The sequence below is a fragment of the Xiphophorus couchianus genome, chromosome 14 (assembly GCF_001444195.1).
Source record: "Xiphophorus couchianus chromosome 14, X_couchianus-1.0, whole genome shotgun sequence".
Taxonomy (NCBI): domain Eukaryota; kingdom Metazoa; phylum Chordata; class Actinopteri; order Cyprinodontiformes; family Poeciliidae; genus Xiphophorus; species Xiphophorus couchianus.
In genome coordinates, this window is record NC_040241.1 from 15033527 (window position 1) to 15045661 (window position 12135).

At 39.5% G+C, this 12135-nt stretch overlaps 1 protein-coding gene across 1 annotated transcript in view; it reads right to left on the bottom strand.

Moving 5' to 3' along the window:
* usp53a (ubiquitin specific peptidase 53a) overlaps positions 1-12135 on the bottom strand; it is a 39213-nt gene that overhangs the window by 7495 nt on the left and 19583 nt on the right. The window contains exons 9-14 of the mRNA XM_028038486.1: positions 11036-11185; positions 8485-8656; positions 6682-6828; positions 5038-5184; positions 1872-2763; positions 881-948 (exon numbers count right to left, since the gene is read on the bottom strand). Coding sequence (XP_027894287.1) covers positions 881-948; positions 1872-2763; positions 5038-5184; positions 6682-6828; positions 8485-8656; positions 11036-11185 — 1576 coding nt within the window. The remainder of the gene's footprint in view (positions 1-880; positions 949-1871; positions 2764-5037; positions 5185-6681; positions 6829-8484; positions 8657-11035; positions 11186-12135) is intronic.

The window sequence follows — 12135 nt, forward strand, 5'->3', positions numbered from 1 at the left end:
CCTAATAAATCTACATAATGATGGTGCTACCTGCCAGAGGAAGACATTTTTCACTGCAAGCAGCAAATTAAAATAAAACTACAAGTACACATTAAGCTGCACGTTGCACATGGTAAAGTTGACTCTGGTTGTAAAGGGGTTAAATCCAGCCCATGAGGAGCCAAATCTCAGGCTGTGACCTTAACATTACTGATGGAACAATAAATCAAGAAAACTGCTCTCTGCTATCTTAACGCTGCAGATTCCTACAACATAGACGAGAGCTTTTCTTCAATGTCAAGCCAAAGCCAGGCTGAAAGGGAGATACTTCAGCCTTCAACATCATCATTCCTTCATTTACATCATGATGTAAATCAACAGCCATTCCTTCTGGCTGTTTATATAACAGCCAGAGTAATGTTTGTCTTCTGTAAAAAATTGTGCAGGGCTCGACCTTTTTTGCAATTTGTTGTCGAGAAAAACCAACAATCACTGTCACTTCACCATAGGTGAAGGGATCATCTTTTTGCCAGTCCAGAACAAAACAAACTGTCTTTGCAAACTGTCTCCAACATCTTATGGTCTATCTATATCAACTAACTTTCAACTTGTTTTTTTTAGTTGTTTTTTTTTTTGCTTTTCTTTCAAAGACTGATCGATTCTTATAATTTACAAAGATTGTAATAGTATGGTTTCATTTTAATATTCAAAGTTCAGAATGATGCGTCTCAGGGCTGTCTGAAAAACAAACTTAGATAATGTTCACTATGTGCACTGTCAAAGTACTACTGCACAGAAATTAACATAAAAAATAAGATGTTTAATTATATTAAAGGGAACCAATATAACAATACACCAGTTATAGTTTTGAGCCGTTATTTACAAAAGAAAAGTCACTTACCGGTGATAAAATCAGAGTACAACACATCAGGCTTCAAATCATCGTCTCCTCTTGGAGGAAAGTGATCCCTAAAATACAGAGGACATACATTATTCATGTATGTCTGGAAGCTGCAAAATGTTCTAAAACACTGGATTTTTACCAATCATTAAAATGAGATGCAAGGAGAGGAGAAAAAGCAAATTAACTCCAAAATAACCATGAGGCATCTTCACAGAATGATCTGCTGAAAAAGCAACATCTGTCAAGCTAGCAGGGTGAACAACTCTGACATGTTTACATTAAATCTCTGTGGTCCAAAGTTATATACTTAAAGGTGTGTTGGAGCAGGAATGGACCAGGACCTGTCAGTTAACAGGGATCATTATCTTTAAACAGAACCTGTGTCATAATGAGCTTTGGGTCATGACCGAAAGAACGAGATCGCGGATACAAGCGGCCGAAATGGGTTTTCTCCGTAGGGTGGCTGGGCTCTCCCTTAGAGATAGGGTGAGAAGCTCAGTCATCCGGGAGGGACTCAGAGTAGAGCCGCTGCTCCTTCACATCGAGAGGAGCCAGTTGAGGTGGCTTGGGCATCTGGTTAGGATGCCTCCTGGACGCCTCCCTGGTGAGGTGTTCCAGGCACGTCCCACCGGGAGGAGGCCCCGAGGAAGACCCAGGACACGCTGGAGAGACTATGTCTCTCGGCTGGCCTGGGAACGCCTCGGGATTCCCCCGGAAGAGCTAGAAGAAGTGGCCGGGGAGAGGGAAGTCTGGGCCTCCCTTCTGAAGCTGCTACCCCCGCGACCCGACCTCGGATAAGCGGAAGAAGATGGATGGATGGATGGATGGCTGGTGTCATAATCAATCGGACGACAGCCCACCATAACAAGGTGTGTGAATGGGCCCTCACTATTCTTAGAGATGTTCTTTGTGTTGTGCCAGGGATGAAGTATGTCATACATGAAGTCAGTTTTGGGAAAGAAAAACTAAACTTGACGGTTGACCTTACCTCATTAGATGCAGCTCTGGTATGGGCCGGAGGTCCTTGGAGGAAAGACCATCAACAACGGGGGAGTCCAAGTTTGCTGAACCGTTGCTCAGCCTGTCACTGCTCTCATATCCAGATTCAGTTCTCTGGATCTTCCAGTTGTCGTTGCGCAATTTAAGGTTAGCCGAGCTCTTTGACCTGTCCGTGTCATTGTGTCCATCCCGGCTGTCTCGCCAGTCCAGCGAGCTCCGGCTGCCCCCGGTTTCGTTCTTCTGTTCGTCTTCGTAGATGGTCATCAGGCTCTTCGGTTTGCGTTCTTCCAATGCCCCCCACGTGAGGTCTCTGTCCCGCTCATGGTCACGCGACGGCGAGTGACTGACAGTTTCTCTCCGTGGGCTGGGGAGCCGACGCTCCTCTATTCCTGCACTCCCTGCGTTCCCATCATCAACGCTGCTCAAAACGCTGTCCACGTTTAGTGCCTCCCGCATGGGCCTCCACGCTCTGCTGGAAGAGTTGTTGCTCCTCCCGTTTCGGTCCCGGGAATCTTGGCTGCTGTCCGTGTCGTATCCGTTGATGAGGTGCACCGGTCTCCGGCTCTGATGCCCGCTCCTCAAAGCGGCAGTGCTGGGCGGCACTTGAAGCCTGGTGTGGGTGCGGGGCGAGTCGTGAGAGGAGCGTGGTGACCGTGGCGGGTCATGAGAGGGCTGAGGTGAGCGTGGTGGGTCAGAAGAGCGCGGAGGGTCGTGAGAGGAGCGAGGTGGATCATGTGAGGAGCGGCCGCCAAGGTGCGGCACTCGCTCTGTCCTGATGGGTCCCTTCCCTTGGCTTTTGTACAGCCGAGTCTCCAGGTACTGCTTGAAGCCGTTCTCTGGAGGGGAGGCGGAGCGGGAGTAGGTCCTGTCATGAGCCGGATCTGAGGCAAATAAGATTTTAAGAGAGCACTTTAATTATTACATGGTATGATAATATAAAACATTAATAAACCTGAGCGATGCAACCAGGTCTCTGGATGAGACCCTAAAAACTTGCAGCTGTTATTGCAGAGAAACTAGTTCTCCAAAGGAAACAGGAAGACTAAATTCACATATCTGACACACTTCTTTTGTTCGCAAAAATAAAACTTCAATCACAAAAGATTCCAATAAAATCCATGAAAGTTTGTGCATGTTACACGGCAAAATGTTAAAATCAAGAAACTGTAAATAACCTCATCCCAGTTGAAAGTGGACCTACACAGAGTTTTAAACACCAAGATGAAAAATCTCCAACAAGGACATCTCCTGTACACATTTCCTGTGTGCTCTGACCACAGGAGGCAGAGCACAAAGATAAAGGCAGAGGAGGACGACAAAACAATTGGTGTTAGTTATGTTTGCAGATGACAAGAAAGTGTGAATTTGAGTCAACATGAAGTCAATTTTTTTCTGCAGAGTGTGCACAGAGGGGGGCAGTCAGTTCATTTAGAAATGTCAATGCAGTGATACTTTACTGCATAAATGTATGCTTGTTTTAGTGTGTTGTGGTGCCTGAAATACAATAACAGCTACTTTTAAACACAAGTTTTAACGGTAGCTCTATGCATTTTGTGACTATGCAAGTTCAAATGACAAGTCCCACATATTTTTAAGAATTTTTCTTTCTAATGCTGACACCAGTGTCGTATTGGCATAACCGTCTAAGTGGCTGAGAAAAATCAATCTACTCCAACTTTGTGTTTTAGTGCTCAAAAATTGAATTTAGTACTTAATATAACTGGCAGTCCTTGGAAATAAGTCTGCAGGAGACTGAATCACTTCATTTTGCTGACAGTGTGCCAGAGCTAAATCACTTCAAACTTGGCCCTGTATACATATAAAATGTTGAAGAGTTTCTGCCGCCGGCTCAAAGTTATTAGCAGTATGCAGAGATAAGGATGGTTTTAAACATGTGGACTCAAAATCTGATTTTGTCCAGATCAGTGAATGCACTACAGCTACGAATTAACAAGTCACTCTGGAAACATAGCTCTTTGATTTGGAAGTTGTTGAATCAGAAAAGAAAACTTAGTTATTTATTTAGTTATTTATGAGAAAAGTGAAGTCAGTAATAATAAATGAAATTCATCCTCCCTCTTAAACAGCCAGAGACACTTCTGCAGATAACAGGAAGGCTGTTCTGTTTTACCATGTTGAAGGGACCAACATTAGGAAATGAAGGTAATCTTTTTGGAGTCCAAACCATATCTTTACCCTCACAACATTAAGCTTTACGTATTTTAAATGGATCTTGCTGAAAAACAATAAATGTGATATGGAGAACTTCTGCCTTTGCAGGTGTTAAAACAAAAGAAAAGAAAAAGTCTCTTATAGCAGTAAATGACACATGGTACAACTGACTGTTTTTAACCGCACACACAGCTTGGTTGCAAAACCTGGAACATTTTACAGTTTTAGTAAATAATCCAATAATCCAGGAGCTGTTTTTCTGAAGTTCATTTTAAAATAAACATTTTGTAATCAAGAAAGTTGGGGAAAAAAATAAATTAAAGTGTTGTTACTTATTTACACTCAAAAAGACAAAGCAATCATCTAAAATCTATATCAGCAGGCCAAAACCTTGGCCAAATGGTGATCAGAAATAGGCTTTTTTATATCTGCGTATCTTTACTTGTAGAAACTACAGTGTCACTCTCTGCAGAAGCATTTATCACATGAGTGACACTAACGTGTCGCTAACTGACGCCATAGCAAATGATATGTAGCATTAGATGTATGCTGCGAACTGTGCATAATCCCCCCCTTCCACACACACATAAAAACACTTCATTAAGAGATGAATCAAATCAGTCAGGCACTGATAAAAACACAAACCCAAGTTCTGAATTGCAATAGAAAACTTAGGGCTAAAATATAAGTTAATAATAGATCAAATCTAAGGGTATTTTTCCGTCTGTGGATTTCAGCCGTTTTCTGTTTTTAGTAAAAGTTGTCAGTATTGGTGTAAACATGAGAAGAAAAAAAAGGAGTATGAGAGCAAGGAGGATCAACTCTGGCTCAAACAGACGTCAGCAGCTTTAATCCCCTTTCTGACACATTGCTCCAAGTTACGTAAGGGCTCGACGAGGGAAAAGGGACAGCTTTCTGTTCCACTATGCCTCATGTTTCTCATGCCGAGTCTCCCATAGACCCACATACGGGTGAAAACCCACCTCTGTGGCGATGCTCCTGCCTACGCTGACCACCTCTGTCAGCATCTCTCCTGACTGGATGCATTCCTCTCGGATCTATCGCTTTCTGGGCAGCTTCTCTGGACAAATCCCCGAGGCGTCCTTTAGGATCACTGGTCTCACGTTTCACTAAAAAAAAAAGTAAAAAAATAAATGAAAATCAGCAACAAAAGAAACAGCACAAAAATTCAGTATCCAACATGTTTTACTTTCTTGACCATGATTTATTGTTTGCACTCTGGAAATGATGATAGGAAAAACACCAGAAAATTCCTGAGCAGGATTTGGTGGAAAATTCCAACAGTGCTGAAATCCTTCAGTATCACATTACTTGGTAGGATCTGCGATCACTTCTTCCTCCTGCTTGTCACCTTTATGCTTTCAAGTCTCCAGCAGCCTGAAGGCATAAAGTGGCCCAGAGACCACTGTGCACAGAACACAACTGCTGGTGTATTTTTTTCCCTGTCTGTACCTTAATGTCATTGTTTATTTATATTTATATTAATTTATTAAATGTTGTTATTTCCATATTATTTAATAAATATTATGTATTTATTACTTAATAACTAAGCTTTGCAGTCTTATTTGTTTTTTTTCTTGACATTATTTTAGGTTTCATCACAAATACTACATTTTGCATTTATTTTTTTATTTCTATTGTAACCATTTATGGCTGTTTTACACTTTCAGTGTCTTTCTACATACTACATTTTATTTCCTTAATTCTTCATTACATGGTTGTTTTTTTCTCAAGTACTCATCCTCAGAAATAGTGTGATGCATGTTCAATAATTCAAAAATAGTAGAAAATCAATTTCATAATTTCCGTTGTAATGTCTGTCTTGTCTGGTTTTAACATCTTTACACATTTACATAATAATAATAATAATGAAAAATTAGTAAAAAAATATGAGTACAGTAATCAATAATCAAGAACTATAACAAAATAACATTTAATTTTACAGCGATAAATGATATGATTTACAAAGATATTTAATCCTCCCTTCCAGTGACTGAAATGCCAAATTTCTACTTGTTGCCAGAAACCGAAGAGAAAAAGTGGTAAGAGAAATGTTAAAAGGTTAAAAAGGGACAGAAATTGAACAATATAATTCGTACTTCCAGTTTTCTTTGTTAGTCAGTAAATTCCAACAATTAGCTTTTTCTTGACCTCAACAATTTGCTCGTTCTTGCTCCTCTGCCTGCATTTTCTTTTCTTCTTTTACACTTTGTGATAATAATATTACGCTACACGTGTGCAGAAATGACGGGTCTTCGTGACCTTTCTCCCCTACACGAGTCCCCAATCTCCTCTGCGTTCCAAACATGGTCAGATTTAGTTTTACAGCAAAGACGTTTAATTATCACTACCCCTGGTTGCCATGCCAGGTCTCTGCTTGCTGCCAGATTCTGAGGACAAAAATATTTATCAGCGAGGCAGGCTTTTAATGAGCTGAAAAAGGACGGAAACTAAACAGTGTGACTCATCTAGTTCACACTTCTAGTTTTTCCCTTAAAAGATCTCAAAATGTTAGTGAATTTATTTTCTTGTCCTCTGCTATTTAATTCTTTGTTCTCATTATTCAACCTGCACTTTGAGTATTGTAAATTACTTAATTCCTTTACCTTGTCCCCGTCCACCGCTGGTCTGTCCGCTGCCCCTGCTGAGAGTCGAAGTGGTTTTCTTTTTGTGAGGCTCGTGGTCCAGCACAGCTTTCAGATTCTCTTTGGTCAATTCAATCTTCTTGGGTGCTGGAATTGGAGACTCAACACCTGCAGGAAAGAAAACACATTGTCAAGCTCAACTTTCTCACAGCGCTACTTTGTTCAGGAGTAAAAATAGAGACTTCAACCTTGAGCATTGAATGAGAATTGAAATGACAGTATCTTCAGTCATCATCATGTAGTTTTTCCGGCTGTTCTGACAGCTCTGATGGACACTGAGCAGCTGCCACAGATTGGAGCTGGGGCACAGCCAGCACAGAGTTGGAGGAGGATCTTTAAAGGGGATAAAAATAAAAAAAAAACCTCCCTAACTGCACAAATCCAGGGACAAATAATCCCAGCAGATAATATGTTTCCATCACTACCGCCTGGCTACAAATGGAACCAATATGGTTTTAAAAAGTGAAACACTTTCAGGTCTGATTTCAAGACTTTTCAAGATTCAACTTCCCAGAGATTTAAGTAGGTCTGTAAAGATTTAACACCAAAGTTTACTATGTATTTACTCTGTTTGTACAGGTGTTGGTTTTACACATGGAACCAGAACAACTAGACTGTAGCAGAAAGAATGGATAGATGGATAAACAGACGGCTGGACAGATGGACAATGACCAGAGGGACAAACGGATTGAAGAAGGAAAAATTGATAGAGGACAGATGACCAATGGATGGAAAAATGGACTGACCAACAATGAAAGGATGGACAAATTAACAGATTAATGGACAGCTGAAGAAAGTGATGAACAAAAGAACAGGTAGATGGCGGATGAATTGACAATAGGCCAAAACTGGGATGAATAGACAGAATGACCGCAGGACATTAGACGAATAGATGGGTGAATAGAAAGACAGTGAAAATCAATGGACATAGAATGGACATACGAACAGACAGAAAATAGATGGATCAATAGGTAATGGAAAAATGAATGCCTAAACCATGGACAAAAATGGGATGGCTGGACAACGAAGAATGGAACACATGGACAAATTGACTGAGTGACTACTGACAAGTGGATATGCAGACAATCAGAAACTAGATGGATGGACAGAGAATGAATGGGTGGACAACAGAAAATGAATAGAAGTAGAAAGATAATAGACAGATGGATGGAAAGACTGATGGACAATGAACAAAAGGCCAGACAGAGCTACAGACAATTAATTATGGAAAGATTGATGGAGAATGTACAAATGGATATATGGATGGACAATAGGCATAAAAATGGGTTTGATGGAAAGACAGATTGAAGAATAGACTGAGAATGGAAAGTTGAATGGCCAGAGAGAAGAGTAATGGAAAAAGTGATAGACAATGGATAAAATGGTTGGATAGATGTAATTATTTAGGGAAGAAAAGTCTTGAAGTATTAATATTTTCCCTACTCCATTTATTTTTTCAACTAAATCTAAAGAAAATAAAATCAAACTCTGGTTAAAAAAAAAAACAGTCAAATGGATTTACAAGATGTAATCAGTACCAAGAAACTGGTAAAGCGGTCCTAGAACAGAAACCAAATCCAGACAATGGTAATTACTACAAAAAGTACAAACATTATATCAACATAATGGTTCCTGCTGACATCTTTACAAGGGATCCTCCCACTCCCTCCAGTAAAGGCAGGTGTTTTTATGGAAGAACATATAGATAAAGTCGTGACAGAGAAGAAAAAAAAAAAAAAAACAACACTGGGGAGCAAGCTATACCTGCCGCATCTCCGTTGACGTTGGTCTTGTGGGTGAGCGAGTGGCTGCTGTTGAGTCTCGAGGCATCTTCTGTGTGGATGGCACTCCCATCAGGGTTGGAGTAAAAGAGAAGTAGAGGCTGGAAGTGACCTTTAATACATTTGGTGACCACATCTTTCCACCGAGAACCAATCTGCAATAGGAAAAAGAAAACAAAAAATATTGCCAAAGGATTTAAAGTCTAAATAAATATGATCCACTGAGACAAAACTAGGCAAATACACCAAACTGAGTATGGCAAAAGGGTACAAAGGTAAGGTTGCTTGATTATAGAATAAAGTATTATAATTATTTAGGTTAAATTATTATTTAAAGGATTTTTCACAGAGTTTGCAAAGAAATATGCATTTACTCCACTTGGAGAACAAGAAATTGGCTTGAAATTGAAACTCTCCCGATATCTTCCTGTTGAATCTTCACACTTAAAAAGGCATTTCATCAAATGAAGGAAAAATAGATTTAGTGCCATTTTACAATCTTTGAGAAGAAAATTCTAAAAATGTAAAAAATTTAGTGTTTCATAAAAAAGAAAAAAATACATTAGATAAAAGAATGTGTAGCAACTAATCAGAGTACAATTATTCTTTATTTGTTCCTTAACTTGGAAATGCAAATGCGTGTCAAGTGAAATAATAAAAAAAACACAAGTTACTTTGATCAAACCAATTTGCTCACATTTTAGGTCTTAATCAAGTTCATATCGAGGTCCAGTCAACTTCCCTGTTAGTTGTCAAATTTTAAGTTTCAGATGAACAATTTGAGGTTCTGGGGGGTAAATCCTGTTAAATCATTTCTGTGAATTTTTAAATTCCAGCAGTTTTTTGTAAATTAGTTTAGTAATTAGCTGTCAAAGTGAAACTTAAAATCACCACAATTTCTACAGCTGAATGATTTCTGAATAACCCTTTGCAAATATTCCACCAGTTATACTGGCCAATATAAGGAAACAATAAAAACCTCCCAGCTAATTGAAGCTCCAAAATGCTTACTGTGGTTCCTAATTTTCAGAAAAGGCTATTTTATGAAGCTGGAAGAAACAAAAAAAAACATGGCGAGGCGACAGTGTCGCAGTTGTTCTGTGACAACAGTTTGAGGACTCCTAGGAATCTAGGAATGCTGGCGAGCTGCGATTCAGGTACTTGGCAGGAGCTGAAGCGCAGTAGCTCCTCCATCTCGCTCAGGAGGGTTTGCACACGCAGCACAAGCTACTGATGGATTGACGCAGAGCCAGGCGGCCGCTGCGCCACCGTCCCCGAGAAAATAGTGAGCAGGATGTGAGACAATGGGCTTGCTCACACATTCGTATCATAAAAATGTTTTAAAAGAGAAAAAATCTGGGGGAAAAAACAAAATTTCCTTACAATATATATAAATAATTCAGTATTCTGTGCGACATTTTCTCTAACACAATTGGAGGCATCCATTAAAAGCCTCAACACAGACTTTAATACTCTAAATACAGTACAGTCATAAAAGAATTGAGGAGCTTCTCTGTTCTGCTTTTAAACTAGGCCAATGCTCACCAACTCATTAGGCACTAATGATTTAAATCGTGACTAATGGTGCCATCTTAACCTTGCAATAATCACAAAACATATCATATCTTTCTATAATTCTCCCTTTTAATGCGAAGGATCCTTGTCCTTACTAAGAACCAGCAATACATTCATGGACAAACAGTGGAAATTTAAGCAAGCCGCAATATGTAATTTAATAGTGCTTAAATTGCATATTGTGGCTTGCTTGAATTTTTTTGTTAAGGCTTCTTTAGAGCTTAAAGATAAATCTTCTGATCATTTGTTAGATTGCCCCATAGGGATCACACAAGGCTTCTTTCTTGGAATGATCTTGCTGAATCTTTATATTAATGATTTACCAGTTACCTGCATAGATGTTCATGTTAAATGTAAGCAAGCAACACAGTTATTTTATACAAGCAGAAAATGTCCATGAAGCATATTCGAGTCTAGAATCATCTTTGAATCAAGTTCAGAGATGGCTTTATAAATCTGCAAATTTCCTTTCATCTCAGTGTCTTTATAAGGGCTGAAAATCTTGGTATTATGAGTAATTTTGAGTATCTTTTAAAAATCACAATAAGTCACCAAAACAATTGCACCATTTTGAAGAACTCAATTTAATGAGATTTGAGGATTGTATTAATTTTAAATATGCTTGTTTTGTACATAAAGTTTTGCATAGACTTATGCCACTCTTTTAAATGAGTTTTCTTTAAATGAACGACTCTAGGGGACATAGGCACCAGACTCACATGTAGCGATGATTTAAGAAACCACATACAGGAACATTTGGACAAGAACTTATTAATAAGATGTTGTAAATATTGGAAAGGTTTACCATCATACAACGGGCATCCCCTCTACCTTGTTCTGTCTTTATATTGTCTTCATTGAATGGGCTTTACTGAAATAGATAGGGTTGTTAGACCCTAGATATATAATCTTCCGTAAGTAACCTCTGTGTCTAATGGACCAGCGAGTGTCCTCCTCACCTCTTTCACTGTTGCATCATCAAAGAAAACCCATTTGGAGGATTTGGTGTGGAAGGCGAAGGCACAGTAGTGGTGGCTGGAGTAGCAGATCATCCCCACAAGCATCAGCTCTCCCTTTTTGGCATGCTCGTCAGTCACCCTATAGAAGAGCTGCGGTCGCAAACACACAGACAAATAAAATATTTATACCCAGGTGATTGATGCAGAAGTAAGCATTAAATAAACCTAAAACTGTTGTTCCTTCCTAGCTTTAATAGGCCAATAGCAGGCCTTCACATCTATGCTCCAATCTTCCTTACATTTCTTGCTAAAACAAGGGTTATTTTCTGCATTTGTTCCACAAACATTATAAGGACAGTGTTGGTGAATAGTTTCTCTCGAACATGTTTCTTGAACAGTACGCTTTCTGTTTCCCGTCTTAAACTTAAAAAAAGGAGAGCTTTCAAAGCAAATCAAGAAGGCGTAGGACTCGCTTTAACACCCAATAAAGTCACATGGACTGTTCCAAATGAATAAAAACTTTTGTGGTGGATTAATGTGAGGGCGGGTCTAACAAATTCTTCTGATGGTTTGGCTTTGAAACAACTCAAGAGGGAACTGTTAAGAAATCAGTCTGAAAAATGGTTTGTAATGTGTGGACTGTGTCCTGATCTGAACTCCACTGATTGATTTTTGCTTGTAAAGTTCAACCACACAGACAGTTGATGTTAATAGAGCCACTGAGGACTAGTTTGTAAATTATGTCATATTGTAGTTTGTAGTTCAATATTAATGTCCAACAGGAGACATCAGGAAAAACATGGCCACATTTGGGCCTATTCCTGATTGAATGTTTATCTGTAAACAAGCTTCAGAGCATTTTCTTTCTTTCAGTAAAACACGTCGAACCTTCATGTTCACTTCACAGGAATTCTCTCACACAAAGATGAGAGGAGGGCCTTTCTGACAAACTGTTTGATCGCCGGGCATTGGGAGTCAACTGCTTATGCAGCTGCACAGAATTCCACAGAAGTAAGTCCCCACTTTATTTCCAACAAATGTCCGATTGCGCTACAATAAACTGACCCTACAGCAGTCAGAAGGCGTAGTAGTTGCGTAAA